Genomic DNA, 19,573 nt, shown 5'->3' with positions numbered 1-19,573 from the left:
GGGTGGGGGTGGAGTGGAGAAGAAAATAAGTAAGTAGCCTCTAGTGTGGAGAGAGGATCATCCTCTAGACTGGGGAGTCCCGAAGAGTGTCCCAAAGGCTTGGGAGCTTGCCAGGTAAGAGGATGAACGAGGAGTCAGGCAGTCTGTTAGAGGAGAGAGAAAATCAGGCAAAGCAGAGGAATATAGGATGTTTACCTAAAACAAACAAATAACCAAAAACCCCAGCCTGTGTGTTAATACTCCCAGTGTCCACATCAGGCTGTGGTCTTATGCATGCAATTTCCAACTCCTTAACTCTCCTCACTATGAAAGGATTTACTCACTACCCACCCCCCCCCACACACACATAAACACACACACACACATACACACACACAAACACACAGAGTTGAGTGGCACATCTATATGTTTGCTTGTACCTATACCCAATCTCTAGAAGACGGCAGTACATGTAGATGCCAAAATCAATCCTGGGAAAGTGGACTCTGGTCTAGCTGGCATTTGCTATTTGTGAGTTCTTTCTTCCACCTTTCCAACCCCCTAACAGTAGACAGGTGAGAGGAAAAAAAGGGGGGGGGGTAAAAAGGAAAGGGAGCAACGTTATCTCATTAGACTATTTCCTGCTGATTAGGGACGTCAAGCTCCTTGGGGCAAGTTTGATTCTTCATGTCAGAATGTCTATTTTCTTCTCCTCCTCCTCCTGCCTCTTAGTTCTTTGTGCACATCTACTTTTTTTTTTTTTTTTTTGGTTTGGTTTGGTTTGGTTTTTCGAGACAGGGTCTCTCTGTGTAGCCTTGGCTGTCCTGGACTCACTTTGTAGACCAGGCTGGCCTCGAACTCACAGCGATCCGCCCGCTTCTGCCTCCTGATGTGCACATCTACTTAATAAACCACAACCAAACAACCCACCACACCTCTGGGGCCCTAGCATTTATCTCCCCTCTGAAAAGTCCCCAGGATTCCAAATGTCACACAATCGCAGAAACTATCTGCAGCTGACAAAACCACGCCTCTGCTAGAGCATGAGGCAAGTCATTACCAGCTGCTGTGATGCAGCCCCATATCCCCACATTTGGGATTAAAATAGATTCTTACAATATTTCTGTGGTTTTTTTGCTTTTGTTTGGGTTTTTTTGTTTGTTTGCTTGCTTGTTTTGATTTTTAGAGACAGAGTTTCTCTGTGTAGCTCTGGTTGTCCTGGATTCGCTTTGTAGACCAGGCTGGCCTAGAACTCATATCGATCCACCTGCCTCTGCCTCCCAAGTGCTGGGATTAAAGGCATGCGCCACCACGCCTGGTTTATTTCTGTGCTTTTAAAGAACCCAAAATTCCTAAATTCTCACTACACTCAGGGCTGAGAAATGGGCTGGCAAGGACACCTTACTGTTTTCTTTAAACTCTCCCCCTCTTTATCAGACAAGGTCTTTAAAAAAAAAATATGTGTGTGTGTGTGTGTGTGTGTATGTGTGTGTACATGTGTGTGCAAGTACTCACAGAGGCCAGAAGAGGGAGCCAAAAGACACAGCAAGGCTTGTTGATTGTGTATGGACAGTCTTTCATAGGAGGAGGGCTGAGGAGGGTCATGGGACTTCACCCCTCCCAACAAGTTGTAAGCAATTCTGCTCTAACTGCCTGTAGCCTCAGGGAGGAGCTACAATATTTCTGCTGGGAAAGAAAGACCAGAAAAGGGGGCTGGAGAGATGGCTCAGAGGTCCTGAGTTGAATTCCCAGCAACCACATAGTGGCTCCCGACCATCTATAATGTGATCTGGTGCCCTCTTATGGCCTGCAGGTAGAGAACTGTATACATATTAATAAATAAATCTTTTTTTGTAAAAAAAAAAAAAAAAAAAAAAAAAAAAAAAATCTTTTTTTGGTTTGGTTTGGTTTGGTTTGGTTTGGTTTTTTTCGAGACAGGGTTTCTCTGTGTAGCCTTGGCTATCCTAGACTTGCTTTGTACACCAGGCTGGCCTCGAACTCACAGAGATCTGCCTGCTTCTGCCTCCTGAGTGCTGGGATAAAAGGCATGTATGACCATGCCTTTTTTTCTTTAAAAAAAGAAAGAAAGAAAGACCAGGAAAGAGTCACCATTCATGCTGGGTACAGATCTTCCAGGATATCTACCTGGAACCCCTCACCTATGCTCTGTAAGTAAGCCTTAAAAACCCATTGGTGCTGGGCGTGGTGGCACACGCCTTTAATCCCAGCACTCGGGAGGCAGAGGCAGGCAGATCACTGTGAGTTCGAGGCCAGCCTGGTCTACAAAGTGAGTCCAGGATGGCCAAGGCTACATGGAGAAACCCTGTCTCGAAAAACCAAAACAAAAACCAAAAACCATTGGTTCCCCAGTGAAGTCTTTGAGACTTTAGGAGTGCCAGTAGCCATTGTTTACGTCTCCCCTAGGGAAAGAATTTTAGCAATGTGCCTATAATTCTAGCACTTGGGAGGTGGAGGCAGGGGGATCAGATCAATGGCATACCAATTACATAGGATCATGTCCTAGTTTAGGGTTGCCATTGCTGTGATGAAACACCACGACCAAAAGCAACTTGGACAGAAAAGGGTCTATTCAGCTTATATGTCCACATCATTGCTCATCATGGAAGGAACCTGGAGGCAGGAGCTGATGCAGAGGCCATGGAGGAGTGCTGCTTACTGGCTTGCTCCATGTGGCTTGCCAGAACCCAGAACCAGAGACCTAGGGGTAGTCCCACCCATAATGCTGGGCCCTCCCACATTCAACCTTTAATTAAGAAAATGTCCTACATGCTTGCCTACAGCCTGATCTTACGGAGGCATTTTTTTTTTTTTTCCCAAATGAGGTTCCTTCCTAGCTTGTAACGAGTTGACATCAAACAAGCCTGCACAGGTAATAACTTCAGTTCTTCATGGAAAGTATCCCAGGAACACCAGCTAACACTCACAGCAAGGCCAAGCCTCCACCCACCACTACGATTCCACAGCTTGTGTTCCTTCCCCTCAAAGGAGCCACAAAATCACATTGAAGAGTGAGCTGTGGGGTCCCTGGCACTCAGGAGCAATGGCCTTGAGAGTCTTTATTGTCCACGGTCATTTCCGCCAAGAACCACACACACATGCTTTTGTGGGCTCACAGATATATTCCTGTCTGGAGGTCACATGGATAAAAGGTTAGGTCACCTGTATCCCTAAGACCCGATCTTCCCCTCTGAGAAGGACGTTCTTCTCAAAGCTGGCCTAAGCATCTGATCACATGTCAGAGATGCTTCGGACAAGGCCTGAACCACATACTTTATCTTCACTGGGCCTCAGTGCCCTCCTCCGAAAACGGGGATGCAAATATGTCACCGCCAGCTGTCTCTTTAGGTTGATATGATTAATGAGAAGAGGGGTGTTAATGACTCACAGAGGACTGCAGACTTAGGATCGTCTTCAAGGCTCTGGAACCAGACATATTCTTGACAGCACCAATGTATACAATGCGATTAGATGGGAGTGGAAAAGCTCACTGTGCATTAGCAAACTGGAGCTGTCACCTTGAGCTTCCCTCAGCCACCACCACCTCCCCCAACCCTGTCCCACCACCCCTGTCCTCCCATCCCCCCCTGCCCCCACCCTCCTGCCCCCCCTCTAGATGACAATACCCACAGGTGGGTGGGGAGGACACTGAGCCTCATAAATACACTCAGGCAATATCCATATATTTCAAATGTTTGTCCTTGGCAAGAGCTGCAGCTGCCCCTTCATGTAGCTAAATGAAGTAGAGGAAAATCAGAAAAATGCAAATGAGCTTCTTATTTTAGGCAAATCAATCTCAGGAATGCTCATATCTGATCAGGCTTATCTTTAGGACGATCATTAGGATAATGGATTAATATGAAAGTTTATTTTTACCCTGCCTGCTCTCACTCCTTAAAACCCTTCAAAGCTTATCCTGACTCTGCCTGACACCCCAAAAGGAAAGAGACCCTTTACAAATAATTTAAATGGCAGCATCCTCAGCAGTTGTTGGAGACAATGCTAGAGACCTCAGGGTCTGCCCAGCTCACAGCAAGGTCAGCCAGCAGCTCACCACCCCTGCTTCTCATCAAGTGCCCGTGCTGCCGGCTGCCACCCTCAGACTCCAGAGGTTTTCCTGGGGAAGGCCGAGAAAGGCAGGAAGAAAATAAGAATAAAAGGGGCTTTTTGTTTGTATGTTTATTTGTTGAGAGACAGTCTCAATATGTAGTGCAAGCTAGCCTTGAACTTAGCACCAGCCCAGGCTGCCATGCACTTTACAGAGTTGTTGTGCCATCCAAATAAGAATTGTGTGTATAAAAAGCACTTGGTAAGCCAGGAGGTGGTGGCATAGTGGCACACTCCTTTACTCCCAGGCTGAGACAGGAGGATTTCTGTGAGTTCAAGGCCAGCCTGGTCAACAAAATGAGTCCAGGACAGCCAGGACTACACAGAGAAAGCCTGTTTTGAAAAACAAAACAAAACTGTACCCTGTAGCCCAGGCTGGGCCCAAATTCATCCTTCAAAGTGCCAAGATTGCAAGCATGGGCTATCAAGACCAGCTGTAGGTGGTCCTGGCAACGGCACCCGGCACTTCCTGCATGATAGGTACATGGGTGTGTACATCCAAGCGAAGGCACATGGGTGTGTACATCCAAGCGAAGGCACATGGGTGTGTACATCCAAGCGAAGGCACATGGGTGTGTACATCCAAGTGAAGGCACATGGGTGTGTACATCCAAGTGAAGGCACATGGGTGTGTACATCCAAGCGAAGGCACATGGGTGTGTACATCCAAGCGAAGGCACATGGGTGTGTACATCCAAGCGAAGGCACATGGGTGTGTACATCCAAGCGAAGGCACATGGGTGTGTACATCCAAGTGAAGGCACATGGGTGTGTACATCCAAGTGAAGGCACATGGGTGTGTACATCCAAGTGAAGGCACATGGGTGTGTACATCCAAGTGAAGGCACATGGGTGTGTACATCCAAGTGAAGGCACATGGGTGTGTACATCCTAGTGAAGGCACACAACACAACACTATTCATATGCATGCACTTATACAGCTGAATTACACTTCAGCCTCCAGCTCTGCTCTGTACCTGCAAATGTTTATTTTAATACCAGCAGCAATTTTGTTTGTTTGTTTTTGTCTTTTTGTGACCGGGTTTCACTATGTATCCTTGGCTGTCCCGGACTCACTCTGTAGACCAGGCTGGCCTCAAACTCACAGCGATCCGCCTGGCCTCTGCCTCCCGAGTGCTGGGATTAAAGGTGTGCGCCACCACACCTGGTACCAGCAACCATTTTGTAAGTTAGGTGTCATTAGCTTTGCCAAAAAGAAGGAAAAAAAAAATCTAGAAGTGTTCTGGTAGGGAAGGAGCCCTCACACCCCATTCTGAGGCTGCAGCCTAGACTAAGGCTTTCTTTGCTCGGTATTGAAGAGTCGTAGCTTACTCTCGTGTATTAAGGCATCTTCTGTCAAAGCTGTGATGAAACCCAGACACCAGTAAGCTGGAGAAATCAGTGTTTGTTTATCAATCCAAGACTATGTGTCTGTGACCTAAACAAAGCCCAAGTTCTTAGAAACAGCTTACCCGGCTTGGGAGATGCTTAGAAAGTGTGCTAGCTTTATTCTGTTGCTGTGACAAAACATCCTGGGGGAAAAAAAAAAAAGCAATTTAGGAGAGAAAGGGTTCACTCCAATTAAAATTCCAGATTCAGCCGGGTGTGGTGGCACACACCTTTAGTCCCAGCACTCGGGAGGCAGAGGCAGGTGGATTGCTGTGAGTTCGAGGCCAGCCTGGTCTACAAAGCAAGTCCAGGAAAGCCAAGGCAAACACAGAGAGACCCTGTCTCGAAAAACCAAAATATTAATTAATTAATTAATTCCAGATTCTGGTTCATCATATCAGGAAAGTCAAGGCAGCAGGAACTTGAGGCCTTGGCTGCATCCACAGGCAAGAGAAGAGAGAGGAAGAGTGAGAAAGCATGCATGTCTTCTACCCAGCTCACCTCCTCCACTCCAGGGCCCAAACTTAGGGAATGGTGCCACTCAAGGTGGCCTGGGTCTTCCCACATCACCTAATGCAACCAACTGTGTCCACCCTCCCCCCCCGACCATGTCCACCACCACCCCCAGACAGGCCAACATAATCTAGACAATCTCCCATTGAGACCGTCTTCCCAGGGGATTCAAGATTGTGTCAGCATCACAATTCAAATTACCCATGGCAGCCGGGGTTAAGTGCCTGCCTGACAAACATAAGGACTGAGTCAGAGCAGAGCCTCTGGTAATCCCAATGCTGGGGGGCAAAGACAAGTGGATCTCTGGGGCCCGCTGGCTGGTCAACCTAGTTGAGCTGATGAACCCCAGGGTCAGTGAGTGGCTTTTTCTCAAAACAAAACAAACCAGACAAGACACAGGAAAGATAATAGGCAGCAACCTTCACTTACCTGCATACACCCCCACCTATGCATACACAAAATGGAGAAAGCCTGCTATGCAGGCTTGCAACTCCAGGGCCGGGGAAGTGGAAACAAGAGAATTCTGCGGTTCCCTGGCCAGCCACCCTAACCTTTTCAAACCAGTGAGAGAACCTGTCTTAAAAACGAAAAGGTGGACAGTGCCTGAAGAGTGACACTTGAGGAAGGACACACAGAGTTGTCACTCTCTGCGCAAACACACCCACTAGGCACACACAGTAGAATTATTAGTGCTGGTCTCAAGAAAGAGTCGAATATTTATTAAACCATGGGTTGCCTTTTTATTTTTCTTTTCCAGAAAGGGTTTCTCTGTCTCTGTTTCTCTCTCTCTTTTCTTTTTCTTTCTTCCTCTCCCCCCCCCCCTTCTCTTTTTTGGGTTTTCGAGACAGGGTTTCTCCGTGTAGTGCTGGCTGTCCTCAACTTACTTTGTAGACCAGGATGGCTTCGAACTCACAGAGATCCACCTGCCTCTGCCTCCTGAGTGCCGCGATTAAAGGTATGTGCCACCATGCCTGGCTAGACAGGTTTTCTCTGTGTGTGTAAACCTGGCTGTCCTGGAACACCCTCTGTAGACTAGGTTGTCTCAAACTCACAGAAATCCATTTGCCTCTGCCTCCTGAGCACTGGGATTAAAGTGGCTTATAAGGAAGCACCAGTATTCTGGAGATCTCAGCGCTCTTGCTTGCTACTTTACCCGCCCCCCCCCCCAAAAAAAGTGGGAGACAAGAATTAGGAAAAGAAAAGATTTGTTTTGGCCAGAGCTGGGGAGAAAGACATTCTTAGCTTCTCCCAGACTTGCCAGTAGCAGAGTTACAATTTATAGAAAGGATGAAACAAAAGCCAGGAAATATGCATATGTAGATTTAGCTCTGAGATAAGTTTTTGGAACTCTGAGAGAAATCTCCTACTTGGAGATGCTTCCTCCTCTGGCTCCCAGGCTCCAGCCTGTTTTCAAACCAGCCTGGAATTTTCTGGGGGAACTTCTAATGCTTTAGGATCCTTATTGTACTTCTTGTTACCCACCCCCCCCCCCCCCCCGCCCCGATTAACTGAACCTTAAACGTCCAATGTAATGGGTTTCATTAGGACAGTTTTATATCCTCCTTATCCTGTTTGGTAGCTTTTCATTCCTGGGAGATAAAAGGACACTCAGTTGACCACGTGTGCACAGAGTTGGGAAGGCACAACCAACAGTGGACATACCTCCTTAGACACGTCCCAGAAAAGCCAGGAACTCCCTACCTCTTCCTCAGTCCAATTAGGACGACAGTAATCCTTGTCCTCACTTTAGAGATCAGGGATCTAAGGGACCTAATCAGTGGCTGAGTAGCTCTCTCGGGGTTTCTAGGCCAGGCCAGGTCATGCATGCCTCAAATCCCAGCACGTGGAAGGATGAAGCAGGAGAAGTTGAAGGGCCAGCTACATAGTGAGACCATCTCAGAAGAAAAGGCAGGAGACGGAAGAGATGGCTCAGCAGGAAAGAAGACTTACAGCTCTTCCAGAGAACCTGGCTTTGATTTCCAGCACCCAAGTCAGGCAGCGTACAACACTCCGCAACTCCTGCTCTAGGGGATCTGATGCCTATGGCCTAAGCCGGCACCTACACTTACACGCAGACACGTGCACACCTAAACATAGTTCAAAGTAGTGTGTATAAATACTCAAAGAGAAAGAAAAATGGTCCAACTGGATGGGGTGGCTCGTGCTTGGAATCCCAGCACTTAGGAGGCAAAGGCAGGAAGATAAGGAGTTCGAGCATTTTGTTTTTTTGGGGGGGGGGGTTGAGACAGGGTTTCTCTGTGTAGACTTGGTTGCCCTGGACTCACTTTGTAGTCCAGGCTGGCCTCGAACTCACAGCGATCCACTTGCCTCTTCCTCCAGAGTGCTGGGATTAAAGGCGTGCGCCACCACTGCCTGGCCTAGGAGCGTTCTGTATGCTTCAGTCTAGTCTGTTCCCTGCAAAGCCAAAGGGAAATGGGTACCCCCTCCCCAAATAGCCTGGTAATGGGGAGAAGCCTGGAAAGGGTAAGAACAAAAGAAAAAGAAAGAAGAGGGCCAGGCTTGGTGGTGAACAACACCTTTAGTCCCAGAGCTGGGTAAGCAAAGGCAGGCAGATGTCTATGAGTTCAAGGTCAGCCTGCTCTTCATGTGGAGTTCCAGGGTAGCCAATGCTGGGCTACATAGTAATATGAAGGAGGAGGAGGAGGAGGGGGAGGAGGAGGGAGAAGGAAGAAGAAGAAGAAGAAGAAGAAGAAGAAGAAGAAGAGGAGAGGAGGAGGAGGAGGAGAGGAGGAGGAAAGAACAACAAGTTGGAGATGATGTTATTCCCAAGACTGAGTTTTTCCTCAAGGCCATGAGGCTGCGTCTATGCTCCCAGCCTCACTCCAGCAAAGAGGACAGAGAAACCCCCAGACACAGTCCTAAAATACTTTCGTGCCCTCAAGGTTTGGTTTGGTTTTTAAGACAGGGCATGTAGCTCTGGCTGTCCAGGAACTGTTTATGTAGACCAGACTGGCTTTGAAGTCACTGAGATCTGTTTGCCTTTGAAGGACAGTGTCTAGGAGACATTCCAGGGAGGAAGAAGGCCCCAAGGAAAAGAACTTGGGAGAGCTGCCGCCGCCCCTCCTTCCTGGCAAGGCCGACTGCATGCTCACCAGCACGCTACTGATTGCTTAATGACAGAAGGTGGCCCGAGCAACAAGCAAAGCATAGACTCTGGGGAGTGAAAATCAGACAGAGGAAGAGCACCTAGCACCAGACCTGGCACTCAGCGGCCTTTGAATATGAAGGGTTTATTTCCTTTGTCCCCAAGGAAATCTGGGAGGCCTTTACCTGCCCAGGCCACATTTTAATTTGCCTCACATACTGGGGCCTCACTTCATTACCCATGGAAATTCAGCTTCATTGATATGAAGGGGCTAATTAGTACATGAGACATAATTACAAGACAGGAAATGGATTTACAGCTGCTTTCAGAAGGGGGCGGGGCAGGGGGGAGCTGCAGCAGACACTGGCTGCTCTGCTCTCTGGTCTACAGGGTTAGTGAAGCTCCCAGTATTCAGGATGGACACTCTCAATATACCAATGTGCTTCTACAGAAGGCAGGGTATGGCAGAGCTCTGGAGACAGTTTAGTTCTCTCTCTCTCAACTTATCCCACCACTGCTTTGACATAATTTAAAAAAAAAACAAAAAACAAAAACAAAAAACTGAAGTGGCACAGAATTTAGCTCATGGGTAAAGTGATGGGTTCTGTCCTCAGCACTAACAACAACGTAGTGTTTTCTGCAGTGTGTGGTAGCTCACATCTTTAATTCCAGCACCTGTCAGGCACAGGCAGGCAGATCTTCTTGTGTTTGAGGTCAGCTTGGTCTACATAGCAGGTTCCTTCCAGGTCTGAACTATACAGTGAGATCCTGTCTGTTTTGTGTGTTGTTTTGTTTTGTTTTTGTTTGTTTGGGTTTTTGTTGTTGTTTGTTTGGTTTTTTGAGACAGGGTTTTTCTGTGTAATAGCTCTAGCTGTCCTGGAACTCTCTCTGTAGACCTGGCTGGCCTCGAACTCACAGAGATCCTTCTGCCTCTGCCTCCCAAGTGCTGGGTTTAAAGGCGTGCACTACTACCACCTGGCTTTTGTTTGGTTTTTTGAGGCAGGGTTTCTCTGTAGCCTTGGCTGTCCTAGACTCAGTTTGTAGACCAGGCTTGGCCTGGAACTCAGAGATCTGTGAGCCTCTGCCTATCAGTGCTGGGATTAAAGGCGTGCACCACCATGCTGGTGAGACTCTGTCTCAAACAACACAAAACAAAAACAACAATAAAAATCAAACAAATAATAAAACTGGAAGTCGGTCGGTAGTGGAGGCGGTGAACACCTTTAATCCCAGCACCTTGGGAGGAAGAGGCAATCAGATCTCTGAGTTGAAGGCCAATCAGGTCTACAGAGTGAATTCCAGGACAGCCAAGTCTATTCAGAGAAACCCTGTCTCAAAAAATAAATAAAGTCAAACTTGAGAATGTAGTCTTATGGAAAATATTTAAGGAGGAAGATAATAATGTGTTCCAAGTGGCCAAAATGAGAGATGTGTAGAAATTATGGGTTTTCTTGGGGGCTAGAGGAACATTGAGAAAGAAACCCGTATCTGCTACGTTGTCTAACACATGCAGCTCTTTTTACAATCCCTTATAGCTGAATTTTTTTTCCACTTTAAAATGCCTTAATTCAGCCGGGCGTGGTGGCGCACGCCTTTAATCCCAGCACTCGGGAGGCAGAGGCAGACGGATAGCTGTGAGTTCGAGGCCAGCCTGGTCTACAAAGTGAGTCCAGGACAGCCAAGGCTACACAGAGAAACCCTGTCTCAAAAACTAAACTAAGAAAGAAAGAAAGAAAGAAAGAAAGAAAGAAAAACCAAAAATAAAATAAAATAAAATAAAATGCCTTAATTCATACAGACATGTAAAGACACAAATGTAAGCGAAAGTTCCATCTTTGTTGCTAACCAAAGATAAACAAATTAATTAAGAATAGTTAAAGTTCATGCTGGGTGGTGAGGTGGTGGTAGTGAGGTGGCAGCACGTGCCTGGAATTCTGGGCAGCGGCAAGTGATCTCTTGTCATTTTCAGGCCAGCCTGGTCCACAGAGTGAGTTCCAGGACAGGGCAAGGATACACAGAGAAACCCTGTCTTTTTTTTTTTTTTTTTTTTTTTTAGGTTTTTCAAGACAAGGTTTCTCTGTGTAACAGTCCTGGTTATCCTGGACTCGCTTTTTGTAGACCAGGCTGGCCTCAAACTCACAGCAATCCACCTGCCTTAACCTCCGGGAGTGCTGGGATTAAACGACTGTGCCACCACACCTGGCAACCCTGTCTTGATTTTTCCTTTCCTTCTTTCATTTTTTCATTTATTTTTGATGCCACCAAGCCCAGTTGATATTTTTCAATCAAAAAACAAACACAAATTTTTTTTTACTAGAGCTGCGTGTGGTGGTGCACATTTGAAATCCCAGCACCCAGGAGGCTGGAAGAGGATCGAGAGCACAAGGCCAGCCTGGGGTACGTGTAGAAATCCTGTCTTTTAAAAAAAAAAAAAAAAAAAAAAAATGGCCGGGTGTGGTGACACACACCTGTAATCCCAGCACTCTCTGTGAGTTCAAGGCCAGGCCAGCCTGGTCTAGAAAGTGAGTCCAGGACAACCAAGGATACACAGAAACCTCATCTCGAAAAACCAAAATGATGATGATGATGGTGATGATGATGATGACAGTATGGCTACATCACTCGTTCTTTTTTGACAGGGTTTAGCTGTGTAGCCTTGGCTGTCTGGGAACTCTAGACTAGGCCGGCCTCGAACTCACACCTGCCTTTGCCTCCCTGAGTGCTGGAACACTCGTTTTTCACAAGAGCTCCGTGAGGAGGGGACAGCCAACCACATCAACTTTGCACCTAAGGAACTGAGACATGGACGGTCAAGCAAGGTTCCCAAGGTCACAGAGGCGAACGCCAGGGCGAGGGTTGGCCCTCAGCCTGCCCAGAGCCTGAATTCTCAGGAACAGTGAGAAAGTCCCCCAAATTAGATGTGGTTCTCTTCTCAGATGTCTTAAAAATAGCACTTCCTCCGCTCCAGCAAGCTTCTCCTGAGATAGCATCTTGTTAATCTAGGAGAAAAGCCGGGCAGGGTGGGTGTGGCGGCAGGGCGGGAGGGGGCGTGGCGGCAAGCGGCCACGCCCCCTCCGCGAGGACCCCCGGAGCCGGCCTCGGCGCGCCGGAGCGCTTCTGCTTCCGGGGCGGCCTGCTGGGCCTCATGGAGGCTGTTCGGCCCGACAGCTGTGGAAGAGGGACTGCGGCGCCGCGAGCCGAGGAGAGGCCGGTTCCCGAAGCGAGGGTGCACTTCCGAGTAACCCGGTTTATCATGGAGGCAGGCGTCAAGCTAGGCATGCAGTCCATCCCCATCGCCACCGCGTGCACCATTTACCATAAGTTCTTCTGCGAGATCAACCTGGACGCTTACGACCTCTACCTGGTCGCCATGTCTTCCATTTACTTGGCCGGCAAAGTGGAGGAGCAACATTTGCGTACTCGTGACATCATCAACGTGTCGCACAGGTACTTTAACCCGGGCAGCGAGCCGTTGGAGCTCGATTCCCGTTTCTGGGAGCTGCGAGATAGCATTGTACAGTGTGAGCTCCTTATGCTACGAGTTCTGCGCTTCCAGGTCTCTTTCCAGCATCCACACAAGTACCTCCTGCACTACTTGATTTCCCTCAAGAACTGGCTGAATCGGTACAGCTGGCAGCGAACCCCCATCTCTGTTACAGCCTGGGCCCTCCTACGAGATAGCTACCATGGGGGACTGTGCCTCCGCTTCCAGGCTCAGCACCTCGCCGTGGCAGTGCTCTACCTGGCTCTACAGGTCTATGGAGTCGAGGTGCCTGCAGAGGGTGAGGCTGAGAAGCCTTGGTGGCAGGTATTTAGTGACGACCTTACCAAGCCAATCATTGACGATATTGTGTCTGATCTCATTCAGATTTATACTATGGATACAGAGATCCCCTAGGGCCCTGGCAGAGGCCTGACCAAAGACCCGGGATGATCCGCAGCCTGGGTATCCTGGTACCCAGTTGCTGTGATGGCGGGCTTCCCACCGGAGGATTGGTTTTGCTGGCAGAGGGACGTCACTGGTGACTGCAATGACATGCTGTCGTTTTCGTCCCCAGCAACCCTTGTTCAGATAATGCCAAGAGCCTCTATGTGGGCAGGACATCCTCAGCTTCCTAGAAGTGACTGCATCAGCTTTTGCCCTTTGAGAAGATGCTGCATTTGAGGCATGAACCATCAAAACAGTTGTGTCAGGACAGGAGGTCACCAACAGTTAAAGTTAAAGAATAGGACTGCACCCTTGGGACTTTTAGAAAAAAAAACCGGATTTGGAGATGTATGAATGTGCAACACAGAATCTTATTTTGTATAATAAAGACTGTGCAAATAAAATATGGGAAAAGTTTAATGCACAAAAGCCTGCCTTGTGGTATTACTTAGTTACAATAGGGGAAGTATTGGAAACTAAATGGTCAATATTAGAGAAATGGTTAGTGAAACATGGTGCATCCATAAACCACTAAACATCTATAAAGGGGTTATGACAACATGGGTAAAGGCAGCGTAAAAGATAGAATTATAGATGCGCTGTAATCTCTACAACAAAGCTGGGCAGACAAAGTATTCATTAATTGAAGGGGTTTAAATACATAATAATGACTAAGAATTTTTGTCTTTTGTTCCAGCTCTTTGCTTTCTCAACAGTTATCCCTGGGCCCCGCCCATGGTTATGAACCTATGGCGAGGTCTCGCCTGTCTTTCCTCACAGGTGTCTATTTAGAAGAGCAACCCTCTTCATGAGTTTTGACACAGTGGACTTTCCGTGAGCGTGAGCCAATTGTGTTAGAGCTGCCTCCTTTGTCCTGGCTGACGGCACCAGGAACAGAGTAATCAGTCTTTTGAAGGCTGAGGGGGGAAGGGCTGAGCATGGTGAAGGCAGAAGGATCCTGACTTCCAGGCCAGCCTGGGCTACCCAGTGAGACCTCACCTCAAACTTAGCAAACAAGAAACAAGAGCAAGGAAAGGCAGCGTTGGGAGCCATGAGCCATTTGACCCTTCGTGCTCACAATAGACTTTAACCCCCACAAGCTTACCATGTGTCAGGCACCGCTCTGGGCTCCTGTGAATAAAAGCACAGCAGAAGTTTAGACACTAGAAGTGCCTGATGACCGCATAAGAAATAGGTTAGACATTTAGCTCAACTAGAATGCTCACCTAGCAAGCATGAGATACTGGGTTTGATCCCCAGGCATGCTGGTACTTTTTTCCCCCTCGAGACAGGGTTTTTCTGTGTAACAGCCTTGGCTGTCCTAGACTCGCTTTTGCAGACCAGGCTGGCCTCAAAGGTCCAGAGGTCCACCTGCTTCTGCCTCCCCAGTGCTTGGATTAAAGGCGTGGGCCACCACGCCCATCGATCATGGGTTTTCTATGATTTCTACTAAACTTTCGCATCACTTCTGAAGTGTCACTGCTCATCTGATATGATCAGGTTTTTGAGCTCGTTAGACTGATATGTTCTCCTCCTCAGTGTGCAACTGCTGACATCAGTGAGGTGTGGATCCACCCGCCTGAGTTCTGCTCCTGTGAGAATGCTCTGGACTCCTAGACAAGAACGTTTGTCTATTTTTTGCTCATTGACTTGTTGGGATAAGCCATCTGCACCAGTATATCGGTGTCAGATGAGGGTTGAGCCGTAGCTCAGTCTCACCTCAGCAGCACACATATAGTGAGCGAACAAGCTGTCTCGGAAGGCTTACTTCATCTTCAGTAGGCAATGGGGCTTTTGTGGTCAAGTTCTCTGTGGATCCAATTCTGTTTAGAGGTAGTCTCTGGAACACCCATGGGGTCTTGTATTTTGAAGAGAGGCCTACCGCCTTGGTCTCCACAGCCTTGCTCTAGAGGACTTTGCTGGCTTCTTCCATTCACCCGGATCTCAGCACAAACATCTAGGCAGGCAGACCCTCAACTTGGCCTTCTTTCAGGAACTGTGGCAAAATCAACCGTTCACGAGCATTCCGCAAAAAGTTTCATCCACAGTTACCATATGCCTCTTCCGTAAGTTCTATAGCAAGCCTCACCTACATTACCCCGTGCATCTTCAAAATAACCCCTTCAGAGGAGGTTTTACAGCAAATCCCAGTTTATCCAGAAAGTAAAACAGGCTGTTCAAGATCACAAGCCCCCTGGATCCCCCCACCCCCGACCCCCAGAAAGGGTTTCTCTATGTAGCCTTGGCTGTCCTGGACTCGCTTTGTAGACCAGGCTGGCCTCGAACTCACAGCGATCTGCCTGCCTCTGCCTCCCAAGTGCTGGGACTAAAGGCGTGCACCACCACCACCCAGCTAGCCCCTGGATTCTAATAGCAGCTTCCTGTCTTAGTGTGGCTGCCCTAACTCCCCCTCACCACTCTTCCTGTCTCTAGTAACCTGCTAGGTGCTCCAGTCTTGGCGAAGGGAAGCCCACAGTCTTTAACAGTTTTAGTCCAGGCATGTCACTGAGAACTTGCTCAGGCCAGCTGGACTTGTGTGACAGAGATGCTTTATTCTCCAGCCCCGTGGATCTCCACCACTGTTCTCTGAGCAATGAGGTCATCACAGTTACTTCCTGCTGCTCCAGGCACTTTCCTCCAACCCCAGTGCCCTCCACAGCCCCTGCCCTGCCCCCAGCATCCCTATTCTAATAATCACCAGGCTGACTGGGTCCCTTGGAGTAGGTCCAAATCAGAAAAGGATATTACAAACCCACACAGCAAAGATGCTGTTTTAGCTATGTCTGTATAAGAAATTATCTCCAAACTTAGCTGTTTAAAAGAGAAAAGGGGTGGGGGGACGCATTAGGTCAGCTGGAAAAGGGCTTTGTTGTGCAAAGCAGAGGACCTGACTTTGATCCCTGGAACTGAAATAGAGGTGGAAGGAGAGAGCCAACTTCATAAAGTTATCCTCTTATTGCCACATATGAGCTGTGGCGTGTACACACGCGCACACACACACATAGAGACACAAACACACACACAGACACACACACAGACACACACACAGAGACACACACACAGACACACACACACAGAGTAATAGTGAGACAAATAATAATGATAATAAATAAATCTCTTCATCAATGAGCTTGAGATAGCAGATTTCCTCTTGTGTAGCCTCTAGACTTCACAAGGACTATATATTTCATTACTCTCTGAAAATTATATTTATCTTCTACGTGACCTTAAAGGCCATGACAGAAGAAGTAATGGAAATACCAAAGGGAACATTTGCAGAGCCAGTGAAGCGGTGTGTCTGCAGCATGATTTGTAGACCAGGGCTTCTTAACCCTTTTCCACTCCAGCTCTTCCCTCCCCCTCCCCCCCACCCCAGGGAAACATGATCCCAGGTACACAGACATATAAGTATACAGGGGTGGGATAAGGAAACTTCCATTAGCAAAGTGCTTGCTTTGCAAGCATAAGAACCAGAGTTCGCCGGGTGGTGGTGGCCCAGGCCTTTAATCTCAGCACTGGAGAGGCAGAGGCAGGTGGATCGCTGTGAGTTTGAGGCCAGCCTGGTCTACAAAGTGAGTCCAGGACAGCTAAGGCTACACAGAGAAACCCTGTCTCAAAAAACAAACAAACAAACAAACAGAATTCTAGCCCCAGCATTGACATAGAAAGTCAGGCATGACCGTGGTACCTGAGATCTCAGCGCCCAGGAGGGATAAACTGAGGATCCCAGGCTGCTCACCTGCCAGCCAGTCTACCTGAATCAGTCAGCTCCAGCTTCAGAAACAGATTCTGCCTCAAAAAGGCAGAACAAGACGGAGTGACTAAGGAAGATACCTGACATTGACCTCTTAACCTCTGACCTCCCCTCCCACATATGGGCACTGGTACACACACCACACACACCAACAATATATAAATAGACAAATCATGTGCTGAAATTAATCATAAAGAAACTTATTTTGAAAAAAAAAAAGAAACTTATTTTGAAACAGTTCTTTGGTATTCACATAATTTAAGCACTTATTAAAGATGAATACATACTAATGGGATGAATGTGCTTGTTTATTTTTACACAAAAATCACATCTTGGCTGAATATTTGATGCTGCTCCAGGGCACAGAGCAATCTTCAACACATCTCAGAGTTGACTGATACTTTGATTTTATAATTGCCAGTGCTGAGAACAACACTTTGCAAAAAAACACACGGTACAAAATGGCAAAAATATTGCTTAAGGCCATTTCAGAAATTGTTGAGAATTTTGTCCTAATTGCAATTTCAGAGCCATCTAACTATTTTCTTAAATGAAACTCAAGTCAGCAGTTCAAGTAACAATTTAAGTTTTTTTTTTAAACACTTATTCAGTGTGTGTGTGTGTGTGTGTGTGTAATAGTGTGTACATAGAGGTCAGAAGACAACTTTCAGAACTTGCCCACCCCTTTACTGTGGTTCCTGGGGATTGAATTTGAATTCCTATTGTTAGACTTGGCAAAAAGTTTCCTTTATCTGCTGAACCCTGTCATCAGCCCACAAGCGACAATTTTTAAAACCATACCAAAGGTATACTATCTTAGCGCATACTTTTTAAAAATATATTTTATTAATTTATTCATATTACATCTCAGTTGTTATCCCATCCCTTGTATCCTCCCATTCCTCCCTCCCTCCCGCTTACCCCCTATTCCCCTCCCCTATGACTGTGACGGGGGGGGGGGGGTTACCTCCTCCCCCTGTATATGCTCATAGGGTATCAAGTCTCTTCTTGGTAGCCTGCTGTCCTTCCTCTGAGTGCCACCAGGCCTCCCCATCAAGGGGACGTGGTCAAATATGGGGCACCAGAGTTTGTGTGAAAGTCAGACCCCACTCTCCACTCAACTGTAGAGGATGTCCTGTCCATTGGCTAGATCTGGGTTAGGGGATCAAAGTTTACTGCATGTAATGTCCTTGGCTGGTGCCATAGTTTCAGCAGGACCCCTGGACCCAGATCTGCCTGTCATAATGTTCTTCTTGTAGGTTTCTAGGACCCTCTGGAAGTGCATACTTTTTGATGCACTTTCTTTCTTTTGTTTTTATTTTTTCGAGACAAGGTTTCTCTGTGTAGCCTTGGTTGTCCTAGACTTGCTTTGTCGACCAGGCTGGCCTCGAACTCACAGAGATCCACCTGAGAAGCTGGGCTGTAGCCCACCTGTGCTACATGCTTGGGCGCACCTGTCGTACGTGTGTAACTCTAAGTGCTCAAGGTTCACGCTACACTTTCTGGCTCAAACCTTGAAAGAGAAAGAGGCAAGGGAGAGCAGGGACGCTGACCAGCATGTCTCACTGCAAACATAGATGACACAAGACCTGCTCATGGTGACACTCCAGCCAAATAGGGTGTTAGCCAGAGCACAGACAGTGAGATGTAGGCCAAAGGTCAAAGTAGAGATGCTGAAGGTGACCTTTAAATTCCCTAAAGCAGAACTGAGAGCAAGTGACAGTCTGCATGGATCAGAAAGGCCAAGGATTGTTCCATCAGTGATGGGCAAGGTAGGAGGGATGCCTGGGCACTTCTTGCCACTGGTGATGGGTCCCTACTAGGCAGTCAGCCTCATCGGAAAGCTTTTCTATAGTTGTTTGCACACCCGGGAGAGATGCTGTCCTGGCCCACTGCTTCCCCGGCTGTCACCTTCCATGACTCTAGTTCCGATTTGCTGAGATTGACAGAGCTGCCAGAGGAGACAGCCCGGCTGTCTGCTGTGCACAGTTAAAAATAATCTTTAGTTTGCTAAGCTGCCTGCTGAATATCTGCGGCTCTAATTGATGGGCAATCTTCTTGCTGTTAGATGAATTAAAAACCTACCGCTTCCTCAAGGCACTGTTGTCCTGGCTGCTCCCTGCCAAGCCTCCCTGTGCTGTCCTCTTTACCTACTGACCCCAACCCACCCAACCTGTCACTTGCAGAGGTCACAACTGTACTCTGATCCACCCCCACTCCCCCACCCCCCGGACTCTGAGGCTTCCCCTGTTTATCAAAAGACATCCTGAAAGCCAGCTTGAACATGGAGAATAACAAGGGGTCTTCATCAAAGCTTATTTTCATTTTCAGGAAGATTTCTCTGCTTCGGCCACCTGGAGGGGTGGGGTAGGGCAGGTACAGCAAAATGACAGGACTGAAAACACCAAGCCGCATTAAAATGCTCTGCCAGCACCAGCCAAATCCTGAGCCTTTGGAGAATAAACCAACGGCAAGTGCAGCTGTCCCTTTGCTAGCAACAGGGATTGTGGGTTCCGATTGACAGCTTTGGGCTTAAGCCCAGGAGAGTTTAATTATAATGATGGTGGCAGTGATGATAATTATCATAATAATAGCTAACCTTTATTGAGGGCTTTCTGTGTGCCAGACCCCGCACAATGCATACAATGTGTTTTTTCTATCAGTTTCTCTGTATAATATCTACACGTAGACTGTGAGAATCACATTTGATTCTTGCTATATTTCTGTGAAAGAGAGCTTTGGGGAACTATCACTGGCCCATCTTAAAGAGAGGGAGGCT

General features: G+C 47.6%; 1 protein-coding gene across 1 annotated transcript; it reads left to right on the top strand.

The window, feature by feature from the left end:
* The first annotated feature begins 12,189 nt into the window (after positions 1-12,189).
* Ccnq (cyclin Q) lies at positions 12,190-13,361 on the top strand. The gene has a single exon (XM_051158072.1). It carries the CDS (start codon positions 12,258-12,260, stop codon positions 13,008-13,010), a length of 753 nt encoding a protein of 250 aa, XP_051014029.1. The 5' UTR covers positions 12,190-12,257; the 3' UTR covers positions 13,011-13,361.
* The last annotated feature ends 6,212 nt before the right edge of the window (positions 13,362-19,573 follow it).

The sequence above is a fragment of the Acomys russatus genome, chromosome 16 (genome assembly GCF_903995435.1).
Source record: "Acomys russatus chromosome 16, mAcoRus1.1, whole genome shotgun sequence".
Lineage (NCBI taxonomy): Eukaryota > Metazoa > Chordata > Mammalia > Rodentia > Muridae > Acomys > Acomys russatus.
This window is presented reverse-complemented; position numbering and strand designations above follow the sequence as displayed.

What these genes read in the sequence shown, in the direction of transcription:
- Ccnq (XM_051158072.1), top strand. Translation starts at nt 12,258, where the DNA reads ATGGAGGCTGTTCGGCCCGACAGCTGTGGAAGAGGGACTGCGGCGCCG.